The 12,648-nt window shown below is 44.1% G+C and overlaps 1 protein-coding gene across 1 annotated transcript in view; it reads right to left on the bottom strand.

Moving 5' to 3' along the window:
• Positions 1 to 12,648, bottom strand: part of XRCC5 (X-ray repair cross complementing 5) — a 177,494-nt gene that overhangs the window by 141,561 nt on the left and 23,285 nt on the right. Inside the window, exons 5-8 of the mRNA XM_030209911.1 lie at positions 9,010 to 9,132; positions 7,247 to 7,456; positions 6,341 to 6,455; positions 5,878 to 6,016 (exon numbers count right to left, since the gene is read on the bottom strand). Coding sequence (XP_030065771.1) covers positions 5,878 to 6,016; positions 6,341 to 6,455; positions 7,247 to 7,456; positions 9,010 to 9,132 — 587 coding nt within the window. The remainder of the gene's footprint in view (positions 1 to 5,877; positions 6,017 to 6,340; positions 6,456 to 7,246; positions 7,457 to 9,009; positions 9,133 to 12,648) is intronic.

Below are 12,648 nucleotides of genomic sequence, written 5' to 3'. Positions count from 1 at the left end.
GAATCTCTAAAGATTTCATGTACACCTATAATTATTGTATAATTGAGTTCTTCAACTAGACTACTATTTTATTACGCATTATTTCCTGAAATATACCTTTTGTTTACTGTAAGCCACAATGAACTCAAACATGTTTGGGATAACGTGGGATATAAATTTCACAAATGAACAAATTCAATTTAAATCACTATTCAGACGAATAAGAATAATGTATTCGGGGCACTATTCGGGGTTGAACTGAATCCAAATATTCGGTACAACCCTACTTATTACCTACAATCAAGTACTACTTTGTGACTTTACAGTTTTCTTGTTCCCTATCAACCAGGATATTTGCTTCTTTCATCTGTTGATTATTCCTTCTCCTGATGTTATTTGCTGAGAAGTTATGCAAGAATTAGCTCTCATACACCTGGTTTTTGTTTTACGGAACACACTGCCTGCTTTTCTTCAGGCAAAGATATCCAGGATTAAATTCAAGATTGGAGTGAAAAACTCTTTTTTTACATAAGCGTTGACTGGGGAATGATCGTGTGCTTGAGGGTGGAGCTCAGTCCAGAGGTGGGTTTTGGTTGATCAAAATGGTTCTTATTGCTGGTCTGTTTGTTTTGTGGTATTTTTATATTTTTATTTATGGTGATTGTGTAAACTGTCTTGCTGCTTTTATATCAAACATCTGAATAAACTAAAACTAGGCACTCCAATACCTGAAGATGATTAATGCAAAAGCAGTTAATGTAGCTGTGTTTAAAAAAACGTATGGATAAATTCCTGGAGGTAAAGTCCATAACTGTTAGAGTTCTTTGTATTATTATTATTACTAGTAAAAAAGGCCCGTTTCTTAACGCAATGAAACGGGCGCTAGCAATGTTTCCACGGTTGTATTCTGAATATAATTGTTGTTTACATGTGTAAGATTTCTTTATATACAATATTTTTTGTGTAAACTGTGTTACAATGTGGTAAAAGTTTTCCTTGTTCAGGCCCTTCAATCAGTTTATCATATCAGAAGAGCTCCTTACTGGTGAGAATGCAACATACAGTTGCCCATGTGAGAGACTGAGAGTGACAGTGTGTTTTACAGACAGTGTAAGAGAGAGATACACGGAGTGATTGAGTGTGATGTGTGTGTGTGTGAGTGACAAAGTGAGTAAATGTTTGTCTTCCCTTCCGTTCTGTGCACTTGCCTCCACTGATGTTCGTACCTCCCTGTATATGATTCTTTGTTAGAGATTCAATCCACTCCACTTCCCCCTCCTCCAAGTTCCGTTCTGTCTGATTGGTTCTTCGTTCCTGTGACGTCGCGTTTATTTGCTTGGCAACTATGCAGCATTCTGTTTCCTCAACGTCCCCGCCCTCATGTTGAGGAAACAGAATGCTGCATAGTTGCCAAGCAAATAAACGCCCTACAGACTTACGAACCCTACACTGCCACAGTGCCACACAGTCAGCTTCAGAATGTTGGAGGTGCTTTTTATTATATAGGATTATTAGCATTTGTTAAAATGCTACCAGATGCACGCAGCGCTGAACACCTGACACAGAGAGAGACAGTCCCTGCTCAAAAAGAGCTTACAATCTAAAAATACAGACAAGAGAATTAAGGGCGAGGGAAGTACTGGGTGAGAAGGAACAAGGGGAGGGCAATTGAGAAGTGGCTAGGAGCCAAAAGCAGTGGTGAAAAGGTGGGTTTTCATAGATTTGAAGACAGGTAGAGATGGAGCTAGACGTACAGGCTCAGGAAGTCTATTCCAGGCATAAGGTGCCGCGAGGGAAAAGGAACGAAGCCTGGAGTTAGCAGTGGAGGAGAAGGGGGACGACAAAAGAGATTTGTCCAGTGAGTGGAGTTCACGGGGAGGAATGTAGGGAGAGATGAGTGGAGAGGTAATGGCGGCTGCAGAATGGATGCATTTAAAGGTCAGTAAGAGAAGTTTGAACTGTATGCGGAAGCGGACAGGGAGCCAGTGAAGTGACTTAAGGAGTGGGCTAGTGTGGGTATAACGATTTTGGCGGAAAATAAGTCGTGCTGCAGAATTTTGGAAAGACTGGAGAGGAGAAAGATGGCTGAGTGGAAAACCAGTGAGAAGTAAACTGCAATAATCCAAGCGAGAGGTGACAAGGGTTTGGATAAGGGTTTTGGTAGCGTATTCAGAAAGGAAGGGGCAAATTTTGCTAATGTTGTAGATAAAGAAACGACAGGTTTTGGCGATCTGTTGAATATGCGCAGAGAAGGAGAGAAAGGAATCAAAGATGACTCCAAGGTTACGAGCCGAGGAGACAGGGAGGATGTGAGAGCCATTAACAGAGCTAGAGAATGGGGGAAGAGGGGAGGTGGGTTTAGGGGGAAAATGAGAAGTTCAGTTTTAGTCATGTTTAGCTTCAGATGGCATTGAGACACCCAAGCAGCAATGTCAGACAAGCAGGATGAAATTTTGTCCTGGATTACGGTTGAGATTTCAGGGGTGGAGATGTAGATCTGACAGTCATCTGCATAAAGATGGTATTGAAAGCCATGGGATGAAATTAGGGTACCAAAAGAAGAGGTATAGATGGAGAAAAGGAGGGGTCCAAGGACAGAACCCTGGGGGACACCAACTGAAAGCGGGATGGAAGTTGAAGAGGAACCGCCAGAGTGAACACTGAAAGTGCGAAGTGAGAGGTATGAGGAGAACCAGGAAAGAACAGGGCCCTGGAATCCAATCGAGGATAGCGTATCTAGGAGAATGGTATGGTCAACAGTGTCCAAAGCAGCAGATAGGTCAAGAAGGATAAGGATAGAATAGAGACCTCTGGATTTAGCCAGTAGCAGGTCATTAGAGACTTTGGTAAGTGTAGTTTCAGTAGAGTGAAGAGGACAGACTGAAGAAATGTGTTTTTAAAAGACTTCTAAAAGTTAGGCAATCATCTGTAAACTTGATTGATTTAGGAAGAGAATTCCAAATTTTGGTGACTTTATAGGAGAAATTAGCAGAGGGAATTGTTTTATATATCACATTCTTACAGATAGGGAAATGTAAGACAAGCTATTCTCTAGATGATGAAGCAGCATTACAAGGAGGTAATTCAATAAGATTATTCATATATGATGGGGCTTGACCAAACAGAATTTGGTGAATGAAAACGCATAATTTGAAAGATATTTTATCTCTTATTGGTAACCAATGTAGCTCATATAAAAGAGGAGTGGCTTTGGCGAAGCGAGGAGATCTACATATAAGACGAGCAGCAGTATTTTGAGCTGCTTGTAATTTTTTAAGAAGACCACCTTTAAGTCCAGCGTAGCTGGAATTGCAATAGTCGAATTTGGTGAGGACCAGGGATTGAACCAAAGTACGAAAGACAGATTTAGAGAAAAATGACCTCAATCTCTTTAGCTTCCAAAGTGAATGAAAGAATCGGAGAAAACTTTTCTTCACTCAACGTGTAATTAAACTCTGAAATTCGTTGCCAGAGAATGTGGTAAAGGCAGTTAGCTTAGCAGGGTTTTAAAAAGGTTTAGACAGCTTCCTAAAGGAAACATCCATGGACCATTATTAAAATGGACTTAGGGAAAATCCATTGCTTATTTCTGGGATAAGCAGCATAAAATGTATTGAGCTTTTTTTGAGATCTTGCCAGGTATTTGTGACCTGGATTGGCCACTGTTGGAAACAGGACGCTCGGTTTGATGGACCTTTGGTCTGTTCCAGTGTGGCAATGCATATGTACTTATGTGGTGAACTCAGAGACTTGGTTTTCAAGGGTGAGGAAACGATCTATTGTGACTCCCAAGATTTTCATCGATGACTCAAGGGAATAGGTTTTGTTCTTAGGATGGTAAGGGTTAGTTATAATTAGAAACTTAAGTTTTATCCGTATTAAGTTTTAGTTTGAAATTAGAAGCCCATGATTCCATAAGTTTTATCCCTAGACTAACCTTGTGAGTTATGTCAAGTCAATTCCTTAGAGAATGGGATATAAATGGTGACATCATCAGCATATATGTATGTCGAAAGACCATGTTTTTCTAAAAGATGACCAAGAGGTATCATCATGATGTTAAACAAGATGGGGGAAAGAGTGGAACCCTGAGGGACCCCACAGCCAGGAGACCGTGGAAGAAAGTACACCTGATTGATTGACTTGATACAATCTAGATTTTAAGAAACCAGAAAAGCATTTCAGGACAACTCTACAAATTCCGTAATAGTCAAGAATATTTATTTTATTTATTTAATTCCCTCCTTTAAATAATTTAAATAATAATAATTTAAATAAAAAACTTAATTCTCTCCTAAAGTTAGCTAAGAGGATGGTAAGCACAGTTTTCTGTACTGTAAGAGGGCCTAAACCCAGATTTTGAACTATGCAAAATGGCATGAAGCTGGAGATATTCCACAAGTTACAAGAAGGTCTTTTACAAAGGAAGAACTCCGTGGATGGTTCGAGCTGAAGACGAATATGGCAGCAACACGAACAGAGATTGCCACATTGGGCACAGAACTCTGAGCAGATATTCAGGAGTTGGGCATCCGACTGGAGGAGGTGGAAAACCACATGGAGGAATGCTCTGGGCAGATTGGTGAGCTTTGGGACAAGATAGATGATGTGGAGAACAGGAGCTGTAGATGCAACTTGCGATTCCGGGGAATCCCGAAACAGCCAGAATATTTGGACTGTACTGAGACAGTTACTAAAATATTGAAACATATTTTTGCACAAGCGGCGGTGTCAGTCAAGGAGGATGAGATTAAAATAGACAGGGCGCATACAGCACTAGGCAGACCTAGTTCTAATGAACCTAAGGATATAATCATATGTTTTCAGTACTTCAATATTAAAGAGAAAATCGTTGCGGCTGCGAGAAAGTTGGGTGCGGTGGAATAGGACATCTACCCTATTGAAATTTTTGCGGACCTCTCGTCTACTACTCTAAAAAGGCAAAGAGAGAGGAAGGATACAGTTGGTAAACAGAGAAGAGTGAGTGCGCTATTGCTGGACTTTTCCACTTGGCTTAAGTTTTGGAGCGCAAGGGAAGAATTCTCCAGTCACCCTGAGGGAAGCTGCCATCGAAACATTACAAACGCTGGACTGGAAATACAGATGCACCAACGAACCTATTTAAGCTACCACACATGACTTCCAGATGGGAAGAGTGGCTAAGGAGAGAGGGAGCCGACTGCAGTGCCATGCAAATTCTTCTACACAGGAGCAACGCAGAGTGAACTGAGATGAACAGTAGTGTGATGGAATATCAGCTACTAAAGTGCAGTGCCTGCACAGAGATGGTTTGCCTGCAGATGCTAGTTTCTATACCATGGGATGGACTAGATCTGTCACATTTTGGAAACCAAGCTGGTTCTTACTTAACTTCTCAATTAATTGTAGTAGAAGTTATAAGCTTGTTTTATTTCCAGTTTTAAATGTTTGCATATACATCTTCGGTCCTTCTGTGACTGTTCTCTTGTGCTTGACTGCTTAAATACTTTAAATTTAAATGCTTTACTTTTTGTCTATTAGATTGTAAGCTGTTTGAGCAGGGACTGTCTTTCTTCTGTGTTTGTACAGCGCTGCGTACACTTTGTAGCGCTTTAGAAATGTTAAATAGTAGTAGTAGTAGTAGTAGTAGTAGTAATTGTTGTGCTTAAGTTGTGTCTTGACATCCTGAGGTGGCCGGTTCAAATCCCCCACCGCTGCTCCTTGTGATCTTGGACAAGCCACTTAACCCCCCATTGCCTCAGGTATAAAATTAAGATTGTGAGCCCTTCAGAGACAGAGAAATGCCTGGTGTACCTGAATGTACCTCACCTTGACCTACTACTGAGCAAAATCTTATTTTCACCTCTCAGACACCTTCTTTAATTGTGCTTGCCACAAAGCAAGAACCTGCAGTCATACCTTGAATGGTATCATCTTTTGACACCTCCGTTTCATTGTCATCATTCAAGCAATAAACAGTTTCCTTCTGGACATCTTCCTTCCTCTGGGTTTTGGCATCTACAATGGCCCAGGTCTTCTTCACATTCTCTTCTGTGACCTCAGATCCAAAAAAAGACAGGGGATTATTTAAGGACTTGGCCATCACACTTCCTCTCCTCTAGTTGCTGATGAGAATAGCCTCCCTCTGTTTTATCCATCAAAACTGCTAAACAGAAGGTCTTAAATCCATTTCCTGACTTCAGAGCTTATTTTACTTTTCTCATTCCCACCTTTCTCAGTTACAGAGCTGCACCCTTGCCTATTACTCCAGAGCTGGCCACAATCTACCTAGTTGCAGGGTCAACCAAAATAGATAGCAAGTACAACCTATCCCCAGACTTTCTGATTAACTTTCTTGAAGGGACAAAGCTCATAAACTTACTGCCTTGTAGCCCACAATCTTGATGGACAGATTTGTTCCTATGGTTAGTAAACATGGCCAAGGCATGGGTCTCCTTTCAATCTTCTTAAAGATGGATAGACGAGTCAGGCTTTCCCTAACAGAACAAACAGGAAGCCGACAGAGCATTAGGAACTGGGTAATTCAAAAGGGGACTTATTTCAGGTTATGCATCAAGGAATGGAAACACATAGTAATAGAACATAGCCTGGCTCCACCATCTTTCAAACCCTGAAGAGAACATACCAGCCCATGCTACTTTTTTTAAGGTCTTCTGCAAAAGGTTGTGTTTCCTGCTGAGCCTTCTCCAATGAGAAACCATTTCTATACCTATCTGAGGTCATATGGATAACTGCTGTGACTTTCAATTAGAAAAAAAATAATAACCTGACCCTACTCAACACTGCCTTATAGAACAGAGATGTTCCATGTGTTCCTGCTCTTCGCCCTACACATCAGGTGTATCTAATTCAAACTGTCCTCTTTGAGAATTACTGCTTGGTGAGAATGGATCAGCCATGACGCCATGAGACAATGACATAATCACTGCCCAATTGAGTCACTGAGTGGGGCAAATACAGATATGAAAAATTTGCCCAAGTATCATCCTAGACAGCAAAACAAGCCAACTGGAAGGATAAGTGGTTCTAACTTAGCAATCAGAGAGCACGGATACATCCAGAACCCAAGCAGCACATTTTGAAAATCTTTCAGTTTCTTAGACCCTAGAGAGTTCATCGATGACAGAAGAAAGGAATTTTGCCTTTATCACTCTCTCTGCTCTTAAATTACTCCCACCCTACCCCTTAGAATAAATTCCCCAAATCCCAAGGAAGAGAGATACGACAGCAGCAGTTACTTCAAAGGGACTAAGGAGAAGTCCATTACCTGAACGTGTAAACTTCATCCAGTTCTCCTTCTTCATCCAAAGTCATCATGATCTTTTTCACCATCTGGATCCCGTCTCTCTGCTGCACCGTCAGACCTTTTCCAGGAAGGCAGCCTTTGTATTCATCTTTGTAGGACCAATCACCACCGCCACCATTCTGCTCTCCACTTCCTCCTCCATCATCATCACTGTCCAGTGGAAAGGGCAAGCTAGGAAAATAAGCAAAGTATCACTCATCAACTTATAACACTCCAGACTTTAAAGAGAGTTTAAATTATAGAACAATTTCAACCTCAACAAGTTCAGTTATTCTGAAAAGTGTCTTCTGTTGGATTGTGTCTATTTAAGTCATTGATTTACAGAAAGACCAAGAGTGATGGGCACTTTCAGATCAGGGTGTGGTTCAGTTTCAGTTTCTGTTGACCAGGTGAAAGAAGCCCCGGTGCTTGTGATAGTATCCTCTCAAATACAATTACAATATAGCCAGAATTTTGTTCAAATTATATTTAGCCAAATAAAAATGCTACTTCAGAACTTAGGCCTATGTACAATGGCACCCAAACAGTACTCCAACTCCCTGTGGCCCCTCCCTGCAAGCCTGCAGCTCCTTACCCAAACAGTACGCCAACTCCCTGTGGCCCCTCCCCGCAGACCTGCAGCTCCTTACCCAAACAGTACGCCAACTCCCTGTGGCCAGTCTCCCCGCAGACCTGCAGCTCCTTACCCAAACAGTACTCCAACTCCCTGTGGCCCCTCTCCCCGCAGACCTGCAGCTCCTTACCCAAACAGTACGCCAACTCCCTGTGGCCCCTCTCCCCGCAGACCTGCAGCTCCTTACCCAAACAGTACGCCAACTCCCTGTGGCCCCTCCCCGCAGACCTGCAGCTCCTTACCCAAACAGTACGCCAACTCCCTGTGGCCCCTCCCCGCAGACCTGCAGCTCCTTACCCAAACAGTACTCCAACTCCCTGTGGCCCCTCTCCCCGCAGACCTGCAGCTCCTTACCCAAACAGTACGCCAACTCCCTGTGGCCCGTCTCCCCGCAGACCTGCAGCTCCTTACCCAAACAGTACGCCAACTCCCTGTGGCCCCTCCCCGCAGACCTGCAGCTCCTTACCCAAACAGTACGCCAACTCCCTGTGGCCAGTCTCCCCGCAGACCTGCAGCTCCTTACCCAAACAGTACTCCAACTCCCTGTGGCCCCTCTCCCCGCAGACCTGCAGCTCCTTACCCAAACAGTACGCCAACTCCCTGTGGCCCGTCTCCCCGCAGACCTGCAGCTCCTTACCCAAACAGTACGCCAACTCCCTGTGGCCCGTCTCCCCGCAGACCTGCAGCTCCTTACCCAAACAGTACACCAACTCCCTGTGGCCCCTCTCCCCGCAGACCTGCAGCTCCTTACCCAAACAGTACTCCCCTGCAGCTCCTCACCCAATTTCCTTAGAAAGTTCCTCACTTTTCAAGGTGTTCAGTACTCTGTCAGCAAGTGCCACGTCCAGAGCATACTGCAGACTAGCTGTTTTCTTGTGCTAACAAGCTCAAAGTACTCCTTTCAGATCTCTGGCTAATATTATTCACAATGTTACTACTCATACTTCTAGCTCATTTTTTTGATTCCTTTCCAAACCCTGGCCATACAGTACCAACATCATCTATGAATTAAAACAAATTTTGTACCACTTTCTTTGAGACCCTGCCTTGCTCTGACCTTGGTGGACTGATGAGTGGAAGTGATCAGCAGCAGGTGCCCAGCTCTACTTACAAGAATTGCAGAGAGATGCCAGTTCTCTTCAGGTTTGCTATGATAATGTCCAGCTGGTCCATGCTGAAGGGGCTGCTGAGGTCTGTGAACACTGCAATATGCAGTCTTTCAAACTTCTTCCCCCTGCAGCCAAGCAAAAGAGGCTCCAGCAATGAGCAATTACAACCAAGTACAGCCAGACCTTGACTAAAGAACATCTTCTCTGGGGTTCTCAGTATTTCACAAAAATAGCCCAGAACCAAGTGAAAGTATTTTCTCTACTGTAATTGTATGGGAAGTAACTTTGATCCATCTTAAGATGTTCTGCTTTCCGAAGTCTTATTCTACCCTATGCTATTAACCAAGAGAAATTAGGTCTTACCTGATAATTTTCTTTACGTTAGCTCTTCACACTATTCCAGGACGTGTGGGAAGTCATGTCCATCAACCAACAGGCGAAGATAGAAACCCAGAACTGAGTTGCTCCATAGATATCCAGTCAGCCAGCCCAGTTCTTCAGTATTTACATAAGCAAGCAGTAGGAGCCAAGACACAGAACCTATACAACAACTTTAAACAATTTAAACCACAAATAAACATTGCCCAGCCCAGGCATGGTTCTGCACTCCCCTTACACAGGAACATTCTAAAGCAGCGATGAAATAGAATTCTCTGGCTCTATTCACAGAATCACGAGTGGGCTCCTTCCATTACGTTTCTTCCCACTATTGCAGGACATGTGGGATGTTCAAAAGCAATCCCTAACCACCTCACTCTGGTAGCTTGTTGCCCAAAGTCCTTAGACCGGACCAAGCAATTTTCTTTCAATTGTACCTCATTACAGAAGGAAGCAGAGACTTGAAGGAGAGAAGTCTGTACACCTGAAATGGCATCCCATAAAGACTCCAGTGTCACAATTACAGGTTTCTTCCATTCTCCAGGGCCCAAGAAGGGAGTTTCCTTGAGTGAAGAGAGGGGCTGTATTCCACTCTGCCTTGCCTCAGAAGATGACACCATTGGGGAAGAGTCAGCAACTGGTCCCCCCCTTCAACACCAGAAGTTTGGGCAGCCCTTTCAGCGTCTCCAACCCCAGCATTCCCGCAGCTGCCAAAACACTTCTGGGTCTAGGAGGTGCAGTATTTTAGGGAGGGCTGAATGATGCTCCGTCCATGCTGCGGTCTGAAGCTGTTTCAAAAGACCCAATTAAGGTATGCACAAAGACCTCCTGTGGCCAAACTCCAAACCTCTCCAAGGTGGCTTGCTTCTGAGTAAGGCCTCCACCTTGGGGGGACTCTCCTAGCTTTCACCTTTCTCTCCCCCATGATAAGACACAGGGAGAGGTGCCCAAACTGCAGGACAGTCTCAGAGGGCGAGAAGCTCAGACGCACACGTCTGCCTCTAGTGCAATCTTGCTCCACACCAACCAAATCTTTTTATTCCCTTGGGCGACAGGAGTGAAAAAGGTGAATTATTATACTCTGCCTGCAAAATGCAAGAACTGCTGATGCGGAGGTTAAATGGGAATATGCAGATATGCTTCCTTGAGGTTGAGTGCTGTGAGGAACTCCCCCCACTTGCACCACTGCGATCACCAACCGAAGCGTCTCCATGCAAAAGTAGGTGTGGAGGCAGCAGTTCATTCTTTTGTGGTCAAACACAGATCTTAGAACATCCTCCTTCTTTGGTACCACAAAGTAGATGGAATACCTCCCCAGTCCTTGATCCACTGGCAGCACTGGCATGATGGTCCGAAACATCAACAAAGAGTCAACTGTATCTAAAACCTGTGCCGCCTTGGCCTTTCCCCAACATGGGGACTGTAAAGAGAGAGGTGCGACCGGGCAGGAGAACTCCAACTTGTCCCAGTGCTGACCACCAATGACAAGCCCTTGGCAAATGCCCGCAATATGTCATACATGGTGTCCACCAAATACTCCAGGCCCACCTCCATCTGCACAGCCCTGGCACCTTCCAGCGCCCTGGCCTGCTGATGCCACTGTAAACAGGCTCATGCCACAAAGAAGGAGCAAACCGCCAGCCTGGAGACCCAGAGCCGCCATGTCAAACCTCTGTTTCAAGGCCTGTTCGAGCTTCATGTCTTGCAGATCTTTCATCGCAATGTCCCCTTGTGTTCTCGCTTTTTTTTTTTTTTTTTTTAAGCTGCTGTACAGGCTGTGAGGCAGAGAGAAAGAAGAGAGGGCTCAGAAAGGGAAAATCCCTCACGGGCACCAGAGACAGGGATCTGGCACCATTAGATATGAATCTGTATCTGCAGAAACCGGACGGGCTCTAGTGGAGACCAGCTTACCAACCGGACCAGGAGCCCATATTCCAGATCCAGAGGCCAAATAGCCTATCTACCTACCTGCTGGAAGTAGAAAATACTGCAGAACTGGGCTGGCTGACTGGGTAGATACGGAGCAGCTCAGTTCTGGTTTCTATCTCCACCTGCTGGTTAATGGACATGAGTATTCCCAAATGTCCTGGAATAGTAGGAAATGTGGAAATATATTTTACAGCTTGGAAAGCGTTCAGAACAAGAGCCCCGTGGGTCTGTGACAATCTGCAGAGAACCACAAACCTTCTGCGGACGTGATTACAAAGTTGAAAGCATATTGTCTTGTGTCTTTTCTGCCAGCTGTAGGCTGCAGCAGAAGGGACAGAGTGGAGACAAAAGCGTATTCCTTTTAAATATGCTTGAGGAAGGCAATAGTGGATGCAGGCTGAATGTGGATATAATATTCAATATGACTTGCAAATCAAGGACAAGATGTGAACAAAATCCCTGAACAATCAGAAAGTTTTAGTTCAATTTTATTTACTTGCTATATTGTCTTTCCTTGCAGATATCAAAGTAGTTTAAAATATAATGAAGACAAAATTACCCAACAGGGAAGTCAATAAACAGAATAAAAATAGAAAACAGTGTGGTAGGCAGGGGACAGACAGAACTATGCAGGGCTTTTTTTGAGGGGGTACTGGAGTACCGGCACCTTTTCCATTGTCTGCTAAAATTGACCCATGTTTTAATGAAACCCAAGTTTTAATGAAAGAGTTCAGGGTCTACACACCAATTCCGCCTTGTCATAGATTCTGTGACTGGTTGCAGGGGGCCTGGCTATTGTGGGGTGGGTCCCTCAGTGATCACCTCACCCCTGAAGGGTGGCCCAGCATTTGAGTACCGGCACCTTTTTCACTAGAAAAAAATGTACTGGAACTATGTATCATGCGATGAGCCTCTGTGTGACTTATGTCTACCCCTGTCTTCTCAGAGCACAGCTGTGACCAATGCTCTCATCAATGTAATGGTTTAGCAGGGCACCAGCAATGGCATTCACCCAGCCAGAGTCTCACACATTTTGAAAACGATCACAAGGACTGTAAAGGTAAGGTGAATGGAGTACCAGCAAACTGTCAAGGTTTTGCCACAGGGTTAGCCGTTTCTCAGTAAGAGATGCCTCCTCATACCCCTGGGGAACCGGATTACTTCAAGGGAAACGACACCCCCCTCACAGCCAATAGACTGTGCTGTCACACTGATGTTACTGCTTTTTTGCTTCTCATCCACAAAAGGCTGATGACCCCGACCTAGACTTATACAGTGAAAATCTAAGAAATGCTTTTAGTATTCTAACATAACTTATCCTTCAACCTCCAAGA

This window comes from Microcaecilia unicolor, chromosome 7 (genome assembly GCF_901765095.1).
Source record: "Microcaecilia unicolor chromosome 7, aMicUni1.1, whole genome shotgun sequence".
NCBI classification, from domain to species: domain Eukaryota; kingdom Metazoa; phylum Chordata; class Amphibia; order Gymnophiona; family Siphonopidae; genus Microcaecilia; species Microcaecilia unicolor.
This window is presented reverse-complemented; position numbering and strand designations above follow the sequence as displayed.